Source organism: Sander lucioperca, chromosome 22 (genome assembly GCF_008315115.2).
Source record: "Sander lucioperca isolate FBNREF2018 chromosome 22, SLUC_FBN_1.2, whole genome shotgun sequence".
In the NCBI taxonomy this organism is placed as follows: Eukaryota; Metazoa; Chordata; class Actinopteri; order Perciformes; family Percidae; genus Sander; species Sander lucioperca.
The window spans coordinates 22,806,082-22,826,154 of record NC_050194.1 but is presented as its reverse complement, the minus strand read 5'-3'; the positions used below and the strand labels follow the sequence as shown (position 1 = coordinate 22,826,154).

Below are 20,073 nucleotides of genomic sequence, written 5' to 3'. Positions count from 1 at the left end.
TCCTGCCACCTGCCATCCTGCCACCACCATACGAATACACACATCGCGAAAGGCTGCGACATATCACGACAGACACTCAGAGATTTCTGGTGTTAGTTGAAAGAAAATATCAGCAGAAAACGGGACATTAAAATGTAACTGTCATTCTTTTTTTAGTGGTGCCTTCTATATTTAATTCAATGTTCAATTTGTTCAATAAAAGAATGGGTAACACTTTACTTGAAGGTATCTACATAAGAGTGACATGACACTGTCATGACACAGTCATGACACATGAACCCTAACTCTAACCCTAACCATAACTTGTCATGACAAAAACCAAATGACACTTACTAAAAGAAGCGTTATGTCATAAACGTTTATGACTTGTTTATAATGTTTATGACACGTTCATGACAGTGTCATGCCACTCTTATGTAGATACTAGGGTTGTCAGCATTAACGCGTTAATCGCGATGCGATTAAGGGCCGAGCATAATACGTTAATTTTTTTTAATCATATTAATCGCATGCCGCCATTTATTAATTTATTTTCACTTCACTCGGCTTTGCGTTGTGCCTAACAGGCTACTATTTTGCCGTACTTCCTCGTAACACATCCTGCTGCTGCACGAATAGCAACGCGGATTTCGGTGCCTCATTTTGGTGCCACTGATATGTCTGCACTTCTCTCTGATACTCTGAAACAGACGTTACAGGCAACAGAAACATTGCTGCACATGACGCTAGTTAACGCTACACTCAACAGCAGCTAACATTAGCCTACCGCTAGCTAATAGCTGGATTAAACACAGTTACAATGCTGACAGCTAACGCTAAACGGTGTAAAGTTTGTCTGTATTTCATTGTAGAGGATTCCGACACCGGGATGTAACAATCTGCAGCTGCTGTTGTCGGAAAAACACAGACGTGCGTTCAATGAAACTGGTAATTTACAGCCTCGTGGTGCATTCAAAGTTGTTGTTGTTAAATTCAAATGTGTGACTAGATTAAATATATAATAAACAAATACAAATCTTAAAATCAAGTTCATAAAGTCACTTTCTTTGCATTCATTTGATTCCCAATCAAGATACACTGCTAAGAATTGCTTTCCATTGTTAATATGGACTTAAAAACAGTTCTGAAATGCAAAATAATAGAATTTTAATCATGTCATAAAACATGCGATTAATCACGATTAACTATAGAAATTCAACGATTAATCGCGATTAAGAAAATGTAATCGTTTGACAGCCCTAGTAGATACCTTCAAGTAAAGTGTAACCAAAGAAGGTTGGAAATGATTTCCTTTAGTTCATATGTTGTATTTTAGCAAAATAATGAAAGCAGCAGAAACGCAGAACTGAAACACTTTAATATCTGTTTATTTATCGCAAGTAATACCGTTATCGTGATATTCAACAACGTTATCGCATTGTGCATATTTTCCTCATATTGTGCAGCCCTATACACAACTCATAAATATATAACATAGGTCTAGTCGTTTTTAGACATTTTAATGCTGTAATGTCTCATATTCTACCCTTTAATAAAGGTTATATAAATATATTAAAAAAAAAATCACCACATGCAGTTAATTGTTGGTTAAATTTTTCTTAGGCAAGAGTGATTCTGATTTAATTACTGAGGCGATAAGATGGAATTGTTTAAGGTAATTCAGCTGTAGCATTACATTAGTACTGTACATAATGTTCCCACTTCCTTTCGGGTATCTGTCCTCATCAGATTGTTTTAGTCACCACAGGTACGGCCTGTTTTGTTCAGCTGTAAATAGCATGAGATGGGTGATAATAACTCTGCAGCATGATCTGTGTCAGGGAATACACTCAAACTAGTGATAGACCGATTTTATCGGCCGGCCGATATATCGGGCCAATATTTGTGTTTTTACGTGTATCGGCATCGGCCGATACGCGGCTGCTGCGTTCACCGATAGTTTTTTCCCGGCATTATTTACAGACAGGCGTCCACAGGCATCTCTGTGTTGCCGGAGACGCTGCAGTTCACGTGCATTCCATGCACTGCCCCTACCCCACTAGCAGAGTGCTGGTGCTGGAAGCATTACAAATCAAGCACTTTATTTCAATGGCTACTTTTCAGGTTCATTGTTTTCTTAAATTATTTAAATGTGTTGACAAAGGACAGTTTGTGATGACCTGATTATATCTTATCTTATGTCTTATAATATGTCAGCAAGCAATGCATCATCAAGGCTGTGTTGTAGATGTTGATGAAAGCCTTTTTACCCTTGCACAGTTAACCATATGCAGTGCACCCATCCATATGATGCACATTGCACATATAATTTGGGTGATATGAATGTAAGATGATTGCAGAAGTGACACTGATCTGTGTTTTTGTTCATTATTTTTAAAGAAATGGCAGAGCAGATTCCGAAAACAAATCCAGTATGGCAGGGTTTACATTTTCATAAAAATTAATGTAAATTGAGGGAGCAAAAGCAGTATCGGCTCCAAATATCGGCTCAAGAAAATCGCAGCCCGTATTGGTCATCGGCTAAGGCTGATGAAAAAAAATCAGTATCGGCATCTGCACTAAAAAAAATCCATATCGGCCGATCCCTAACTCAAACCTGTTTGTGCAGACAGAGGGAGGAATATCTGTCTACCGAACATACACTCACACATGTAGAGAGAAATAGGAACTATCTCCTATCAAAAGAAAACATTTGCATCTTGACACATGGGGAGAAAGTGTGATCCTTTTCCACATAATACATTTAAAATGTTTTTAGTTTTTTTTACCTCCTGTGACATAAAAGTCAGGTCTCCCTGTGTCTGTCCCCTAGTCTCTCTCTTATTCAGAATCTTCCCTTTGACAAGTGTTTTTCTGCCCCGAGACAGGAGGAAGTCCTGTTATGTGCGGGTCAAAGGCATTGTTATTTGTACTCTTGCTATGGATTTTATAACGCTGCTGGTTCTTTGTTCGTTGGAGATTTATATACCTAGTTAGTCTTTGAAACTCAGTTAATGTCATCAGGTTCAATAGAATGGGAGCTACTGTACTGCACGTACCCGTATCTTGTCAAAGGATTAAGGTCTTTTGTTTGGTTAATAACTATGTTCTGTACGCAGTACATGGGCGTGTACGTGAAGTACTTTATGTGTTAGGTGTATACATACAGTAAATCTACCGGGGATGACAGAATAGCACACCTGTTGTGTCGATTGAAATCTGTGGAGTATTAGATTGCAATGCGTATGTTGCGAAGTGTTTCTTATAGTTGAAAATGCAATATTTTTGGCGATGGAACTGTTACTGAAAGATGACCTCATCTTCACCTGCATCAGATCACGGCAACCTTAGTTATCATGGAGAGCCACTGTGGTTAAGTGTGTAAACCAAAATTCAACTGGCAATTTTCACCAATTTCAGAGCGAGAAGCAGCAGGTGTGTGTGTGTGTGTGTGTGTGTGTGTGTGTGTGTGTGTGTGTGTGTGTGTGTGTGTGTGTGTGTCTGTGTGTGTCTGTGTGTGTGTGTCTGTGTGTGTATGCGTGCGTACAACACTGCTAATCAGAGTAATTGGACGCAATGCTGTCAACTTCCTCAGTCAATTATTGTTCCTGGATTTGTGCAACAGAGCTTCCCCTGCAGGAATCTCAACAGGACTCTTAACAGCTGAGACCACAATTACAGAAAACTTAGTTTTAAAGGTAAAAAAAATGAGAAAGAACAACGGATTTCTGATCGTTGAAAGGGTGGGCACACCTGCATTAATGTTGCATTAGCACAAAAGAATTTGAGCCATTATATAATGATTTCATGTGGATAATAAGTGTCAATGGATGATACTGATGATCTCACATGACTGCAGGAATCACTGCTCCTGTACAGTGTGTTTTCCATTTAAAATGATGGTAGCTACTATCATTAAATGCCATTGTTCAAAAGAACAAGCTGGAAAAATATCGAGTTCATCAGTGCAGTGTGATCAGTGCTTTGTTTGTGATTTTGTTCACTGGTAAAATGCAAATCACAATATGCAAATAAGCTGCCATAGATAAGTTCATCTACACAGCATTGTTTTGCCTCACCACACCAAGCAGCATAGTCTACCCGGTGGAATTAAGGGCAGGCATTCCTACTAAATTGGGACTTATTTTTATCGAATACAATTAAAGTTTACATTTTAAAAGTCAAGTTCAATACGAAAGATTCATGTCATTTCTTTTGTCAAAATTACCGATATATTTTCATATTTTTCATTGAACAGAGTGGTCAACTTACAATCCAAATGCAGTAACACAGTAATTGTCTCCATTTTCATTTTCACAAGGAACAGTATCCCCAAACAAATCTCCTATTACAGAGTCCCATCCCCTGTCCCTCCATCCAACCCCTCACACCCCCCATGAACCTAGTAGCCAGAAGTACAAAGTTGAAAAATAATTGAAATTGGCAAAAACAAGCACACAAAATAATAATTATAAAAATACACAAAGAAATAAAAAGGACTGATTAATCTCTAGGAAAAGGTTAGTGGTTGGACGCAGCGCCAGATGGCTGGGGTTCATTAAAAATGGCCGATATTTTTGTTTAAAATGTGCACATTTGTACATTAAACGTTTAGTCGTTTGGAAAATGAATCCTATTTTGGAGTTTTTCAAAAAATATATAAATGCTTTAATTCAGTTAGAGAGATTTGTTTTTAATGAATTACTTAACAGTAACTATGCATACAGTTTGGAAATATTTTAGAAAAATATAGAATAAAATTTAAAGAAGCAAAATACACACAAAATGATTGATGTCACCTCATTGGAGCTAAATACAGGCTATTTAGCCATGAAGTCTGTATAGTTTCATTATACCGGATGTATATTGAGGATTTAGCTCAATGTTCAATATTAAAGGTTATGTGTGGGTTGCTGTAAACTTGTGTATTTAGACAGAGGGAGTTGTCTTGCTTTCACTTAGTGGCATGCTGCAGTATATCCCCTTCTTGCTTAGCCTGTAATTTAGACAGTGGCAGGATACATAAGGGAACAAAGTGTCCCATTAGTGCAGCATGTATAGGACGGGACGGACCCAGCTGTAGGCCTGTACATGCATGCTAACAAAAGACGACTGTGGTGCTAAAAACATAGGACAGGCAGCCTCATTCAGACGCTGTTATGGATATAATTCTCTGGAGTGTCTCTGTATTGTTCTGTCTGTTTAAAGAGTGTGAGCTTCAGAGCAGGTGCCTCTCAGTCTTCTTCACTTAAAGGGTCAGTTCACACAAAAATAGTTGTATCTAGCTATGCAGATAGTTTGGGTTTTATTTGCCGTGGTTTTGAAGTCTGTGAGATTTCTGGCACCACCCAAATATAATGGAGGTGATTGGAATTTCATGTGTGGTGCTCACAGCAATGAAAATGAAATAAAAAAAATTCAATAGCAGCATATTTTTTAGAGAACCTAGAGGCTATTTCTTTCAGGAAATGGTTTATGGAGAGACACATGTACAATACTGTTACATTTCATTATTTGCCGTTCAGAACCATAAAAACATAAAACCCAAAACTATGTGAATTGCTAGACACTACTAGAGGTATGTGTTTTGTCTTGGGCTTTTTGTAATTTAATTACCTTTCAAAGTATAAGGCTGGCAATATTTCATATTTTCCTTATTGTCAACAAATCCCATGAAGAGAACAAATAAGTTATGTCTGTGTATCTTCATCTTCTTCCTCTGTGCCATAGAGCTCCATTGTTGTCCAAAGACTATTAAAAACACATGAGTGAGCCACACTGTTGCACTGGGTGACATCTTTGACTTAATCCCAAACACACCGTCCTGCTGCCGCAAATACTCACTAGAGCACCAAAAGTAGATTAATCCGCCACTGAAAATAGTTCCCAACAAATGCACTATTTCCTCTTGTTTGTTTGCTAAAAACGTCACTGAGCAGCTGTTTTTGGAAGTTACTGAGCCCTTATTATTTAATTTTTTTTTTAAGAATCTATATATTTGTGACCTGAATTTCCCCAGTGTGGGATCAATAACATTGATATGATCTTATTTGTTTATTAAGGTCTTCAGCAGGAACCAATGAGTTTGGGACTGAGTGACACAGACAGGTTAGGAAAGATAGAGTATTTAGAGACAGACTAAACACATTGTTGGTTTTGATCTTTTGGTGGGATTTGTTGACAACAACATTTAAACATGTAAAATAACAACTATGTTATCCTTTAGCCAACATGAGGGGAATTATCTTTAAGGACAGATAGTTCTCTGACTGGTGTTGATCGCTGATTTGCTCATGCACGCTGCTTTTGCCTTAATGAAACCAGCACCTGTCCTAAAATAGTCGAGTCTCATGAGAGTGCTCAGTTACCTGACAGCACAGCAATTACATGTTGGATGCACTCCACAGTCACAGTCACAGGTGGAGAAGCTGGCTGTCCTCCAATCAGAGTAGACTGGGTGGTACTAGCAGCAGAGCAAGAAAGTCCCACAGATTAGAGGGAGAGGGAGGGAGAGGCAGAGTGTATTTATGTCGGTCGGCAGGCTAAACATAGCACAACTGGTAGAGACGTCAGGGTGTAAGAGAGTGAGAAAGACAGCTAGACAGAAGTCTATGTATGAGAGCTGTGTTACAGCTAGTTACTTACATCTGCAACTTCAACTAGTACTTTTCCTCTGCCATGCATATTTTACAGTCCCACTGCATCATCAGGTCAGCACTGTAAGTCTTTTTCGTCAGATCTTTTTAGCTCATGTTGTTGACTTTTCTGTTCTGTATTCTGAATTTAGTTTTAGGCTCTTTGTTGGTACAACATGTATACATATTCTGCACAGCTATCGGGCCATATGCTAATAAATGTCAACGTTAAGTTAACATTGAGCGTCATACTGTGTGTGTGTGGGGTGCGTGCGTGCGTGCGTGCGTGAGGCCAGAGGAAAAAGTACAGTATGTGTGGGGTTGGCTCAGGTTGCCAAGAGTGCACACAGTGTGCGGGGCCTGGTATACTCAGCGTTGTGTTGCAATCCCCTATCCCGTCAGATTTTGAAAGCTGCGATCTGTGGTATGCCTGCGCTGCACATGGGGCATCTTGCCCCAATCTGCAGAACCTTGCATTCCTTAAAAAAATATTCACATCTGCATTATGTTTTCATCCATGAACAGGCGTAATTGTATTTGTCGCGCATGTGGCCTCATGTTCACCGGCTGTGTGATATAATTTCAAATTCTGTCAGTCTGCCCTCTTTCTTGCATAAGCACCCAAATTAGTTTTTCTTTCTGTTCGTTTGTTCAAATGCTTGTTTAGAGTTGTGCTTCAAACCATCAAGTTAAACATGTATTGGTGCTGCTCTGTGGTCGTTTTTTTTTTTTTTCTGTTTGCTTCTTAGGGCCACTTGACACTGTTTTTCTCCTCTTTCCACTGAGCTCTTAGAGCGGTGTAAAGCACTATCCAAGAGTGCTAAGCTCCTCTTTTAGCTGCAAGGGCTGCTAATATTTTCATGAGTGCTATTTTGGGATTCATCAGATCTTGTTTTTTTAAACACAGCTTTTTCTATGTGTTTTGGCCTTTCATCTGTTCGTTAGGTGTTTTTGACTAGTAATGTCACAGTGTGTGTCGTTACCTCCTTTATGAGGCGTCACGAAAAAAGGCCACATTTTATGCAATGGCGGACGTGGCCAAAATAATGCTGGTTCTAACTGCTAACAGGACCTTTTTACATGTTTACACATACATGTGCTGTTACTCATCCTCTAAATTGCGGAAACAGAGGCGTCCGAATGCACTACGGAGCAATCGCTGCACCCTTGCAGCCAGGTAGCCTTCCAGTGATTGCTTTTTTCAGGCCTCTGATTGGCCTACATCATCTTTTTTGTATGATTGGCCTACATGGTGTTAGGATTATATTCCTGCCTGCTCTTGACAGTGCTTCAATATGTTTTTGCATTTTCACGGGGACGGACAATATTTTTATATGTAAGGGATTTTTTTTTTTTTTTTTTTTAGAACAAAGGAGGGGAAAAGACCATTTTCAAAAGTACCCATGTACGTGTGGTCTATAGGCCTGTGGTTATGAGTGACATGTTTTTAGGATGCAAGATCTCAGTACAGAGATGCAGAGAAGGCATAGTTGTCGTAGGAGTGACACAGAGACATGAATCAAGAGTATCTGTTTATATCCACTGTGCCTATGTTTCCATCTTCAATATGCTGCCACATGGGAAGACTGAGCTGTCACATGGGTGTCAATGTGACGCTTGTCGCCTCCAGCAGCTGTATGGTTTGATGTGGAAGCCAATTGGCAGAGGGAGAGATATTTACCTTTGAGTGGCAGTCAGTAAAAAAAACACTCCTTGTCTTTCTGCTGCTGTGACAGCTTTTTAATCTGACATGAAACTTTGTCCACAAATTGAATGAAAAGCATCGGCCATGTTCATAGAGATCTCAGATCTCTTAACTCGTTAGATTATGACATTCGCACCCTTGCAACCATTTGCTGTGGTTGTATGCAAGTAAGTGTTGCTTTACAGGCGAGCGTCCTGACACCTTCAGCTTTTGGGGTCATGTCAGATGTCCTCCATTCTCCTCCCACATCCCACCATGACAGGAACATTATATCCTTTAGTTTAGTTTCTAATAAGATACTACACGCACAATTGCAATAAATCAAGCGTTACCTCAATAGGCTGTTTAGAAGCTTCATTTAATGCCCTGCTAAGCTATCTGATGTATTCTACAAAGGGCAAAGGAAACCATAAGTGAAAACAAGACAGTGCTATAATTGAAGCCAAGGTAAAATGTGAAGGGCAGTTTGAGTTGACATTTAAGCTCAATTACAGCAACTCCTGAACTTAACAGGCTATTATATTGTTATGTTTTCAAGGGGCAAACATTGTTTGATGGTGTGAAACATTGAATTGAAGACATTGAAACATGTTAGCTTAAGACGAGAGTAATAGGACTGCACAATCTGAGTTTTCGTTGTCCGGTAATTACCGGTCATTGACCGAAAAAAAATGATGAGGACCGAAAATTGTAATTGTCTCCCTCTGCACAATTTGAATTGTGTTAAAGTAGGTTACAGTGATTTTCATATATTTCGCTCCATTAACAACAACTGTAATGATGTAAAAAACAATGAACAATCATCTTTTTTCATTTACAAATGACTATAGACTGCAGCGTATGCGATAAAGGAAAAACTAGATGTTGCGTTCTCGCTCTGTTTGAATCCAGAAGACTACCGTAGATTTACAACAAATGACGACAAGCAAGCGGGAAAGTCAAGCCCAAGCCCTGGCGAAACAGGGAAATATTGTGAATTACTTTATAAAACCAAGCAGCGGCTGGGCTTACGTAAATGAAGCCAAGAAATTGTCAGCGAGGACGAGTCGGCACCAGCTACAGCACCTCTCATTAAAGGTGCACTATGAGTTCCTGCGTGGTTTCAGCGCAATTTTTGTTTCAAATCGTAGGCATCTCTCCTTGATCCGCTAGCTGCCTGCCCCCTGAACACACTGTGAAAAAGCCTGGTCTCAGGAGACAACACAGGGGTCGTAAACATCAAACACTAGAGGCACAGGCTGGGCACCTAAATACAACAAACCACTCCAGCCAATCACCGACAAGATGGTTGGGGGAGGGGGTGGGGGTTAGTGACAGTTAGTCAGTTAGTCATGACAGTTACGGAAACATGGGGGGAGGGGCAAGCTTGCTCTGTTTTTGTTTGGAATTTCCTTGGAACGTCAACAGAAGTGACCATGCAGGAAATCATAGTGCACCTTTAATGCCACAGACGCACATCGAGATGCCATATATGATTACAGCAGTCCGCTTTTACGGAGGCTTGACTTTGTCAACAGCCTGCGATGTACTTATTGGGATTACGGTGAAATCTATTTGGAGTGGGTCAAACTGGCCGAGGTAGCATGCGTTAAAACCCAGCTCCAGTGTGCCAGCAGAGAGAGGCTTCTCCCGGCAGAACTGCATCAAAACAGCGCAGCGGCGTCAGAGGCTTATGCGCATCGTGAGTTGTAGAGAGACACTTGTTTACAATTATTTTGATTCTAGTCGGCACTTGATCATTTTATGAGCCAGTTTGTTTGTACTGTAGTTTGTATTGTTTTATTTCCTCAGCCTAGCGAAAATAGCCCTATTTTAATTCAGATCGGCACAATTATGTGCATTGATTTTGTTCTTTTGCCCTCTCTGCCTGTAGTAGTCTACATTTCAATAAAAATAGTACACATCTACATCCCTTGATATTATTCTTTATATATAGCGTGCCTATCAATTGTTTTTAAGCGCAATAAACACAGAAAATATTTGACCGGAACTTTTCCCATTTGACCGGTAAAAATAAACCTTACAGGTCACATGACCGGCACTAACTTTGTTCTAGCGGAAACTCTGTGCACGATATGAGGAAAATATGCGATAAAATTGTTGAATATCGCATTAAATAACTATAAATGAACAGATATTAAAGTGTACTGAGTTTTGCTGCTTTCAGTATTCTGCTAAAGTACAGCATGCTATTTGAATTAAAAAAAAAAAAAAGCACCATTAAAAAGAATGACAGTTACATTTGAAAGTGCAGTTTTCTACTGATATTATCTGAGTCTTTTGCGATATGTATGCATGATATGCAACCTTTCACGATGTGTTTATTGCGCCAGTTGATAACAATAAAAAACAATATATTGTGCAGCCCTAGAGAGTAATTTAGAAGCAGTGCAATATTCTCTATAAGACCGTTTGATTCACATTAAATCTCTACGTTATAAAGCATGAAAACAAGAATATGTTTTCATGCACTGAGTGACTTGAAACCTATGTTTTTCCATCACTGAATCCCAGGTCCACAGTACGTATTAGAAAGTGACCAATTAAAAAATAACCAGAGATGCTGGTATGCATACTTAATTCACAGTGAGTTATCCCACCATGCAAAGTACAAGGAAACAAAATAACTACTTGGAGCTGGGAACTACGTGATCAAACTGCATTAGGAATGTTCAAACTAGTACTTAAACGTTTGCTTTCTCTTCTTTTTCCCAAAGTTGATTCAAATTTAGTTTTCCAGAGTTGTAACTGATACCTCTTTGTACAAAATGGCAAGGAATGGTGTGACAGCAGACAACAGCCAAACACCTGTTGTCGAGCGTGAACTTGGAAGCAATATCTCAATTGGGAGGAAAATTTTAGAGTTTTTATATCAACATGTGTGTTCACAATGTGGATACAATGACTAAGTGGGTAAAGGAAAAAACTAAAACAGCTAGTGGGTCTGGCAAGTTCAGAAAATTACATCACTTAATGCAGCCAGGAAAACCAGGAAAAGACAACACTTGATACACAATATCCAAAATTTAAGACAATATCTAGCTTCATATATCGATGTCGGAATAAGATAGATATAAATATTGCCCAGCCCTAACTAAATGCCTCAGTAATATAGTCAGTACCTTATTAATATATATATATATATATATATATATATATATATATATATATATATATATATATATATATATATATATATACACAAATCACAAAGGGATTTATAATCTGTACAACATATTACACCAGACCTTTGATTCAGATAGGGAAAAACTTGAAACGCTACAAAAGCTCTAAAAAAATCAGAAATGGCAACAAAAGAGGGATCATGCCTTCAGATCATAAATAACATACTGTACTACAATTCCTTCCCAGAGCAAATGTAACCTGCAGGCCTGTGTGTTGCATCTTAACAGAGTGGAACTTTTATTAATGGTGCTAATGGAGTCCTGCTCCCTCTCCTGGAGGGAGTATTAAAGAGCTGTGGTGTGGGAGGAGAGCTGGAGGCTACTGGGAGTGTCTGGGAGCAGAGAGCTGGACTCTTGGGATTCAGAACACATCAAGCATTGATGAGGAGCACTCACTCACTGACTGACTGACTGACTGACTGACACTCTCTCTCTCTCTCTCTCTCTCTCTCTCTCTCTCTCTCTCTCTCTCTCTCTCTCTCTCTATTCAATTCAATTCAATTTTATTTATAGTATCAAATCATAACAAGAGTTATCTCGAGACACTTTACAGATAGAGTAGGTCTAGACCACACTCTATAAAGCCCCAACAATTCCAATAGTTCCCCCAAGAGCAAGCATTAGCAGTGGCTCTACCATACTTTCTTTTCAGACATGCTTTTTTTTCTCCTCCCTTCTACTAAGCTCTCTCCCTCCTCCATCTGCGCACTTTCATAACCCTTCAGAGCCACCAGTTCCCATCAGTGCTTTACATGCCTTTCACATGTGTCAGTGTGGTTGGAGGTGTGTTTCTGAGTGCAACAGCTTGTTGAGCATGTTGCTGATGCATAATAGAATTGCTGTCTTTGTGTTTCATCTGTTATTGCGAGGCTTTCCCATGTGTATCCTAATAATTAGACTGGTTTTGGGGGTTTAATTGTATCGGATTCAGTTTGGGAGCACCCTCAAGAACTTTTTCTGCCAAATACCTCCCTATGTCCCTATGACCAAACCTTTACTTGTCGGTTTAGACGGAGCTCTTTTACTCTTTTATATAATTTGAGTACCAGATGGTTACCTGTTTGGGATTTCAACATGGTGTTTTAGCAGAATACTGAAAGCAGCAGAACTGAGTACACTTTAATATCTGTTTATTTATCGCAAATAATATGGTTATTGCAATATTCAACAACATTATATTTTCCTCATATCACGCAGCCCTAGTTGTGACACAGGATAATATAATGCCGGAAGAGAGAAATACAAAAGTTTCATAAGCTTATGACATTTTCTCCTCACTATTCGGTTCATTGTTGTGTGTTCTAATGCTGTCATCAACCTCATTTACATGTGGTATTAACATTTGATCTTTACCTGGATGTGTTACCCGCAAAAAAAAAAAAGGCCATCTAATCACGAGCCTTTGTATTTCCACCTGGGGTTAATAAGCATTCTCGTTAGTTCGATGGTGCAACTGATGGACTTGTCAACAAACGTGACGTATCCCCTGCAAGGGAAGCAGTGCTGTCCTGCTTACTTGTTCTGTGCTTTGCAGTTTCAGATAGCAGGAAGGGGTGGAATTAGGCGAAGCAAATGTTTTCCTTCATATGTAGGCTACAAACTGGACAGATGGCTTTTCTGGCTGATCCAGTTTAGATCAGATTGCAATGTGTTTTTATGTGCGTATTTTTATTCAGATACATAAAGGTTTAATATATATATTTACAAGCATTTTTACTTGTCTTTCTCTTTCTCTTTTTCTCTCAGGTGGCTCAATGGCCCGAAAAGGAAGAGGAAGAACAGCCAATGTTCGTTGAAGAGTATGACTGGTGAGTAACTGATGGGTGGTGTTTTGATAAGGGGGGGGGGGGCAGGAGAGAGAGAGAGAGAGAGAGAGAGAGAGAGACTTTCTAAAGCAGCGCAGTGGCAGCTAGCTAGCAAACCTCCACTTTCGTACCTGAAGTGTGAATGAAGTCAGAATTTTTTCTTTTGTCTCTTTAGAAACACACCTCTCCTTTTTAGAGAATAAAAGCTCTCCAAATGCAGGGACCCTTTCATTTTGAAAAGCTATATTTTGATTCATTTTTGTATTCATAGAAACTTTTTATCAAAGGAATATTTTAGCTGTCAGTCTCACCACAGTGAATGCATGCAGTTGAGTGACTGCACAAAAGCTAGTGGTCCAAAGAGAAAAAGTTAAACAAAATCTTGGCATCTGTCATCAATAAACGAAAGCCTTGTGCTCTGTCTGCTTTCTTGTTGGACGCAGCACGTTGTCTGAGTGACAGCTCCAAATCCCCCGAGCTGAAAGAAGCGAGTAAAGAAGGTAAGAGAGAGTGATGGGGACGGAGGTAGGGTGGGAGGAGCACCAATATAAAAATCTACAGGATGGTTGATTTGGCATTCATAAAATATATATCTCCCAAGGCCAGTCCCCTCCACAGTGAACTCGCTTATTGCCTGCCTCTCTGCATCACTGCTGGAATCTTGTACCACATTCTACCTGCCACGGTTCATTTCAACTGAGAGAGTATGACAATATGTCAGCCCGGTTGTATGATATTGAATTACAGGGACTGTAATGATGTCAGCTTTTTCCTGCGGTAGAGTGGGCCCTCAGCCAGACTTTGGATGCTTCAACAGGCTTCCAGGACACTAAAGAGTCTAACGTGCATTGATGTTGGTCAGTGTTTTGACCACATTCACAGCTCATTATCTTGATTAAGTAAAGAGGCATATCCCTGTCAAATCACTAAAGAGGTAATGTGTAATAAAAAATGACTAAATCGATTCTAGTGTTGAAATGATTAGTGAATTAATTAGTGGACAGAAGATTATTCGACAAATTTAAAAGCTACACTCGCAGTAAGTGACACACCCACAGAGAATTATCAGCTGACTCTGCAGTTCTACTGAGCGTTTTAGCATCTTTAAGCTCGTTGTTTTAGTTTCACAGTTTTGGTTCACTCTCACTGCTTTTATCAACCTTGTTTCCAGCAGGCAGCTGTTTTTCAGCATCAAACGGCAGACGGACACATTTAGCAACAAGCTGGTGAACATAGTGGATCATTTAGCAGCTAAAGAGAGAGCAGCCAGATATGTTTTAGTAGTTGGTAGAGACCAAAAAAAGAGGAGGGTAAATATTTGGACATTTGTCAGGTGGCCAGAGACGTCAAACGAATACTAATTTGCGCCATGTCTGCTGGATGTGTGAACAGGCAACTGTTTGCTAACACATTTAAACAAGTTTAAAAGGTGATATGTGTATAGCTATGTTGTCAGCTTGACATATGCATGCCGCTGTGGCATCATATTAGCCTGACAAGCCAGACACACATCAAGATGTTGGGTCTGGGAACTCACCATTGGCAGGGCTCAATCCGAGGGGCGGGATCAACGGTTGTCTTTCAAATTCCCTCTGCACGCAATAGGATAGCGCTACAACCAACCAGAGCAACGCTAGTTGATAGATTAAACTTTTGCCGTATCCGGTCAGCAAAACTCCGAACACATCTTCCTTTTTTAAGAATGACTTCAGTGCCGTTCTTTGTTCTTTTCTCAAAGAAAAGCTTAAGTCTTCCAGAGTCGTTGCCAAAGCCAATTCGAAAAACCGCCGTTCGCCAGCAGCAGCAGCCATCTTCTTTGTTTTCAAGTAGCAGGGAATTCACGCGGAACCGTCACAACTCTGCTGTCATTATGTTAAGCCCACCCACTGACTCTATACACAATGTGATTGGCCCAGCCAGAATTTGTTTTTTCCAGCTTGCAAGCCAATGGAGAGTTGCTAGACGACCCTGGCTGCAAATTACATTTGCTGCTGCTAGGGTGTGTCTAGATTTCTAGGCTAGCATCATATGGCATATACATGAAAGCAGCTTTAACAATCAATGAATCAGTTATTTTTTTGTAATTAAATTATTAAATTTATGAAATAAGCTTGCCAAACATTGGTACTACAAATGTATACTGTCTCAGATGATTGTAAATTGAATCACTTTGTGTTAAGACATAATAAGCGATTTGAACATGACAGTTTAAATAATAATTCAATAATGATCAACTAATCGAAATAAATCTATAGATTAATTGAAAATAGAAATATTCCAGCCCTCGTCCATTTTCAGGCATTTGTTACTACTGTAATCTATCCCTTTTTAACCCTCTGAGGTCTAAGAGCATTTTCACATGTCTTCATAAATTTACCTTTTAAAGGTATTTGCATATAACTGATCCCAATGTGTTTTATATCAAAATGTTCAGAACAAACTCAGCTTTCCGTGTAGTGACACCCCCATTTTTTCTAGAGCAATGTGTAAAGAGATAATTTGGTGCTTAAACTGAAACGTTGATGTTCGCTTTTTAAAAGTCCTCAAATCTCTTTTAAAAACAAACCTTAACTTATTATGTGTTGTACGAATTGTTTCTGTCCTTGAAATGAGTTCACCAAAGTCTTAGCTTATATATATGATTAAAATAGTAAATAAATGTCTGAAAGGAAATTTTGTAATATCGCTTTTTGAGTAGGAGTTTTGTCAAACATCGTTTAGACGCGCCGTTGCGTCTTTCGTCCTCAGAGGTTAAAGTAATAGATGAAAAATATTTGAAATGTGAGTGCCAGTCAGGAAAGGGACAGTAAACACAGCAGTAGTGGTCGCACTAGATTCTGTATAACAGCTGTGTTTTCAAATCCAGCTTCCGTGTACAGTTTTGTGTGCCCTGATTTCGTCAGTGTTTACAGTATCGAATGTCACCTCACTGTGCTGTTAACATGCAAGGACCTCGGAGCAACAATCCTGAGACTCCTTCAGGGACCTGATACCATGCGGATTTACACGCTTTGATGAAACCAAATGGCAGATGTTGTGTTGTAAAACTTTTGAAGACAAAATATTTTCTTGACTCAGCCACGCCAGAAAAAATCTCCTTCCCTTTCCTTGGTTTTTGTTGGTGGAGGTAGTACAGGGCCCGTCATGTGAATGGCAGGTAGCCAGAGCCACAGAGCTGCAGCAGTATTGATTTTGGGCTTGGCTTCCAAACACAGTTCTCAGCAGACTCAGGGATCCGGCTGCTGCTGCTCTTCTGCCAACGCACTGAAGCTGACACTTTTCCTATATGATCGTTCTCTGATGTCCTCGTTATCTTTCCGTTGGCCTGTTCCTCTTCTACTTCCTCTTTTCCACTATTCTCCTCTTGCGTCCTCCCCATGTGTATTCATTTCTTGTTTTCTTTTGGCCTCAGTGTTTTCTTTTTTCCTCTCTCAAGGATGGGGTGTATTTCTATTCCACTACTTATTAGCAAATACGTTGTTTTCACTTGATTCTTTTGTTTTTTCTCCACCTTGATTCTTTTTATTCTCTGCATCTAAATTTTGATTCCTAATGGGTTTTTCTAATCAACAGAAAGAGCCCAAGAGCTTTTCAATAATATATACATATCATTTTGGCCAAAATGTCACTTCTGCCCCTTTGGCACTTGCTGCCGTCTTTCCCTCCTTTTTCTCTCTTTCCCACCATCCTCTTCTTGCCCTCCCTCTTCTCCTCTAAAATCTGTCACAAAGCCAAAAGGCAGAGCCCAACTGACACTGCCAGTCACAGTGCTCACCACGCCTCGGTATACACACACACACACACACACACACTCTAGCATTTATGTCATGAGAACGTCAGGCACATATATGTACAAAATGTACAAAGCTCTGCCAGGTGTGTGTGTGTGTGTGTGTGTGTGTGTGTGTGTGTGTGTGTGTGTGTGTGTGTGTGTGTGTGTGTGTGTGTGTGTGTGTGTGTGCGCGCGCGCGCGCGCATGTGTGTGTTGTGCCTTGCAGTGTACCATCTCCTCCCCCTCCCAGTTTCTGAGCTATATATCAAATGAAATGACTGGACATCTGCTATTTCCTGTGTCTCTGCTCGCTGCCTCTGTTTAACTGGTCTTGTAGGCAGTCATTTGAAAAAGAACAAACTTTCCTCTATCCTAGTTTAAAGGAAAGGCTGCAGTGGAGGAAGACGAGTACAGAGAGGGAACAATTCAAGTACTCTATACCAACTATAGACCAGTCTGCACTGACGTTTAGGGAAAACCACATTCTAATAACATTAAAGACCCAATCTGTAATGTTGTGATCATGTTGATTTGATGTAGTTTATATATGTAATTGAAGAGGATGTGTGTCATAATTTAAAACAAAGACCTGACTTAAGCTATAGTTTACAAACACTGCTTATATTATAAACCTTTTACGCCAGCAGAAAACATTAAAGATTTTTAGGAAACTTGGGTATTTTCAACCTGGACCCTATTTTGTGTCTAAGTGACTAATGGGGACGACAATTTTTGAAATTGGTCCAGCATTGAGCGAGAACGCTGCAGTCAGCAGCGGCGAAACAAGCTACAATATAAGTTAATAGGGCAATTATCCAGCTTGTATTTACCTTCACAAAAGTGCTCGTTTTGCCACTGACAGGCTCAGATTAATATTTTAAGTGTCTGACAACAACTTTCTGTTAAAGAATAAGATCCTTCTTTTAAACATAAAACATCTGTGAAATTGCGTTCGCTAAACCCACCAGACTCCATGTATATAAATTGTAATTTTAGCATCGTAAAAAACACTTCATTCAAAGTCGACAGAAATTAAATAAAACTATGACAAGCCGTTTTGGGTCGTCATTCCACTTTTCCAACCATCACAACTCTAGTTTTGGTTGAATGTTGGCTCTATACACGCTAATAGTATTTTTTAAATAGAGTCTGGTGGGTTTAGCACTAGCGACTTCAGAGCTGTTTCTGGTTAAACAGAAAGGTCTCAAAGAGGTTTTAAAGGTCTATCTCTGAAGGGATCCTTTCCATAATGTTGTCAGACAGTTAGAATATGAATCTGAGCCTGTCAGTGGCAAAACGAGCACTTTTGTGAAGGTAAATACAAGCTGGACAATTGTCCTATTAACTTAGATTTTAGCTTGTTTCTCCGCTGCCGACTGCAGCGTTCTTGCTTAATACTGGACCAATGTCAAAGATTGTTGTTCCCATCAGTCACTTAGACACAAAAACATAGGAAAATAGGGTAAAAAAAACAAAAACTGTGTTTATCCTTTAAAAATAAGGTGGATGCTCTTAAAGGGATAGTTTGGATTTTTTTAAAGTGGGGTTGTAGCAGGTTCTTATTGTCAGTGTATTTCACTTATAGTAGATGGCGGTTGGCAAGAGGCAGCGGTAGCCCAGAAACACCTGTGTTCTGCAAGGTAAAATAACTGTTTTTGTGAAAGGAATCTGGTGGTTTTGAAGAGTGCATAGATAAAGGCTTCAGTTCCCCATTGCAAAGGGCTGACTGACAGCAAGGTAAAGCGGTGAAAATGTTTTAAATAATAGCGTACACTTAAAGTGTCTTTACTTTTTAGCTGCTGCCCCCATCCACAGCAGTACATTGCTTTGCTTCCGTGTTGGTACTCCTGTCTGTTTCCATGGATGAGTACCTCATACAACCTCACTTCAAAACATGTAAACTATTCCTTTAAGTAGTTGTAGTGTGATACTGATGGGATACAAATGTTGTGTATTGGTGTTTAGAACATCTTCAATGAAAATAAAAAAAATACATATTATTCAGTGTAACGTTGTCTTTGCCCTTGGTTCTCTCTCACTCAGGGTACATCCCCAGCTACCTCGAAAAGGATGAGCCATGTGTGGTGTGTGGCGACAAGGCCACAGGTTACCACTACCGCTGCATTACCTGCGAAGGTTGCAAGGTACACACACACACGCACACGCACACACACACACACACACACAAAATCCCAGCGTTTCAGACACAGCAGGTTCATAACCGACATATTGTAACTGCCAGAAAACCTGATGTGAGGCCTCTGAGGTCAACCGCCTCTACACACAGTTACATATCTGACACACAGTCATGCGCGCACCTGGACACACACACACACACACACACACACACACAAAAACACACTGAAGCAGTCACTTCAAAGTAAACACACACCAAAGGTCAAAGACACATTGTGTACAGCCACAGAAAGATGATATATCAACATATTTGTCAGTCTGTCATGTCAGCGCTCAGCTCTGCCATTTGTCTTCCCTGCTGTCAGTCGGCTTCTGTTCATGTTTGTTCATCAATGACATTCTAAGGCGCCGCTGAATGGGTTATGGTTAAGCTGAGGTGGCATCGATGTGCTTGAAGTATGATTGATTGGTCAACCCCAAAAAAATAGAAATCTATGGGGTAGGCAGTTTGTTTTTGGCATTCTTCGTCAAAACTTCCCTAATAACCTTTTCAGCATATTGTAATTCAAGTGGTCTCATTAAATAGACTTCTGCACCTCCTCTTTGCTCTGTTGTCAGCCTTTAGAAAATCTAGCCCATGACAGAAGACTTTGGCCAATCACAGGTCATTTCAGAGATAAAGTATGTTCCTGTTGGCTGTTCTGCAGATGAGCATGCACGTTGCTCCAGTGATAGTTATGCTAACCATGGCCGAAGGCTCAGGGCTGCAGCTAATTCAAGGCTAAACCATTAAGATGCCAAAAGAACAAAGTTGTGTAAAAATGTATTTCAGTTTGTTGTCCAGGAAGCAGACATT

At 39.8% G+C, this 20,073-nt stretch overlaps 1 protein-coding gene across 8 annotated transcripts in view; it reads left to right on the top strand.

The window, feature by feature from the left end:
• The window catches only part of thrab (thyroid hormone receptor alpha b), a 42,211-nt gene that overhangs the window by 3,749 nt on the left and 18,389 nt on the right, over positions 1-20,073 (top strand). For 3 of the 8 annotated variants that reach the window (XR_004107634.2, XM_031314855.2, XM_031314858.2), the window contains exons 2-4: positions 13,251-13,312; positions 13,753-13,809; positions 19,125-19,225. Coding sequence is in view for 7 of the 8 variants with exons in the window: in XM_031314855.2 (XP_031170715.1) it covers positions 13,251-13,312; positions 13,753-13,809; positions 19,125-19,225 (220 nt within the window). In the remaining variant the exon portion in view is untranslated. Of the gene's footprint in view, positions 1-6,214; positions 6,699-13,250; positions 13,313-13,752; positions 13,810-19,124; positions 19,226-20,073 lie in introns of those variants that run through there. The other 5 variants (XM_035997431.1, XM_031314856.2, XM_035997433.1 and 2 more) reach the window with 5 other exon arrangements.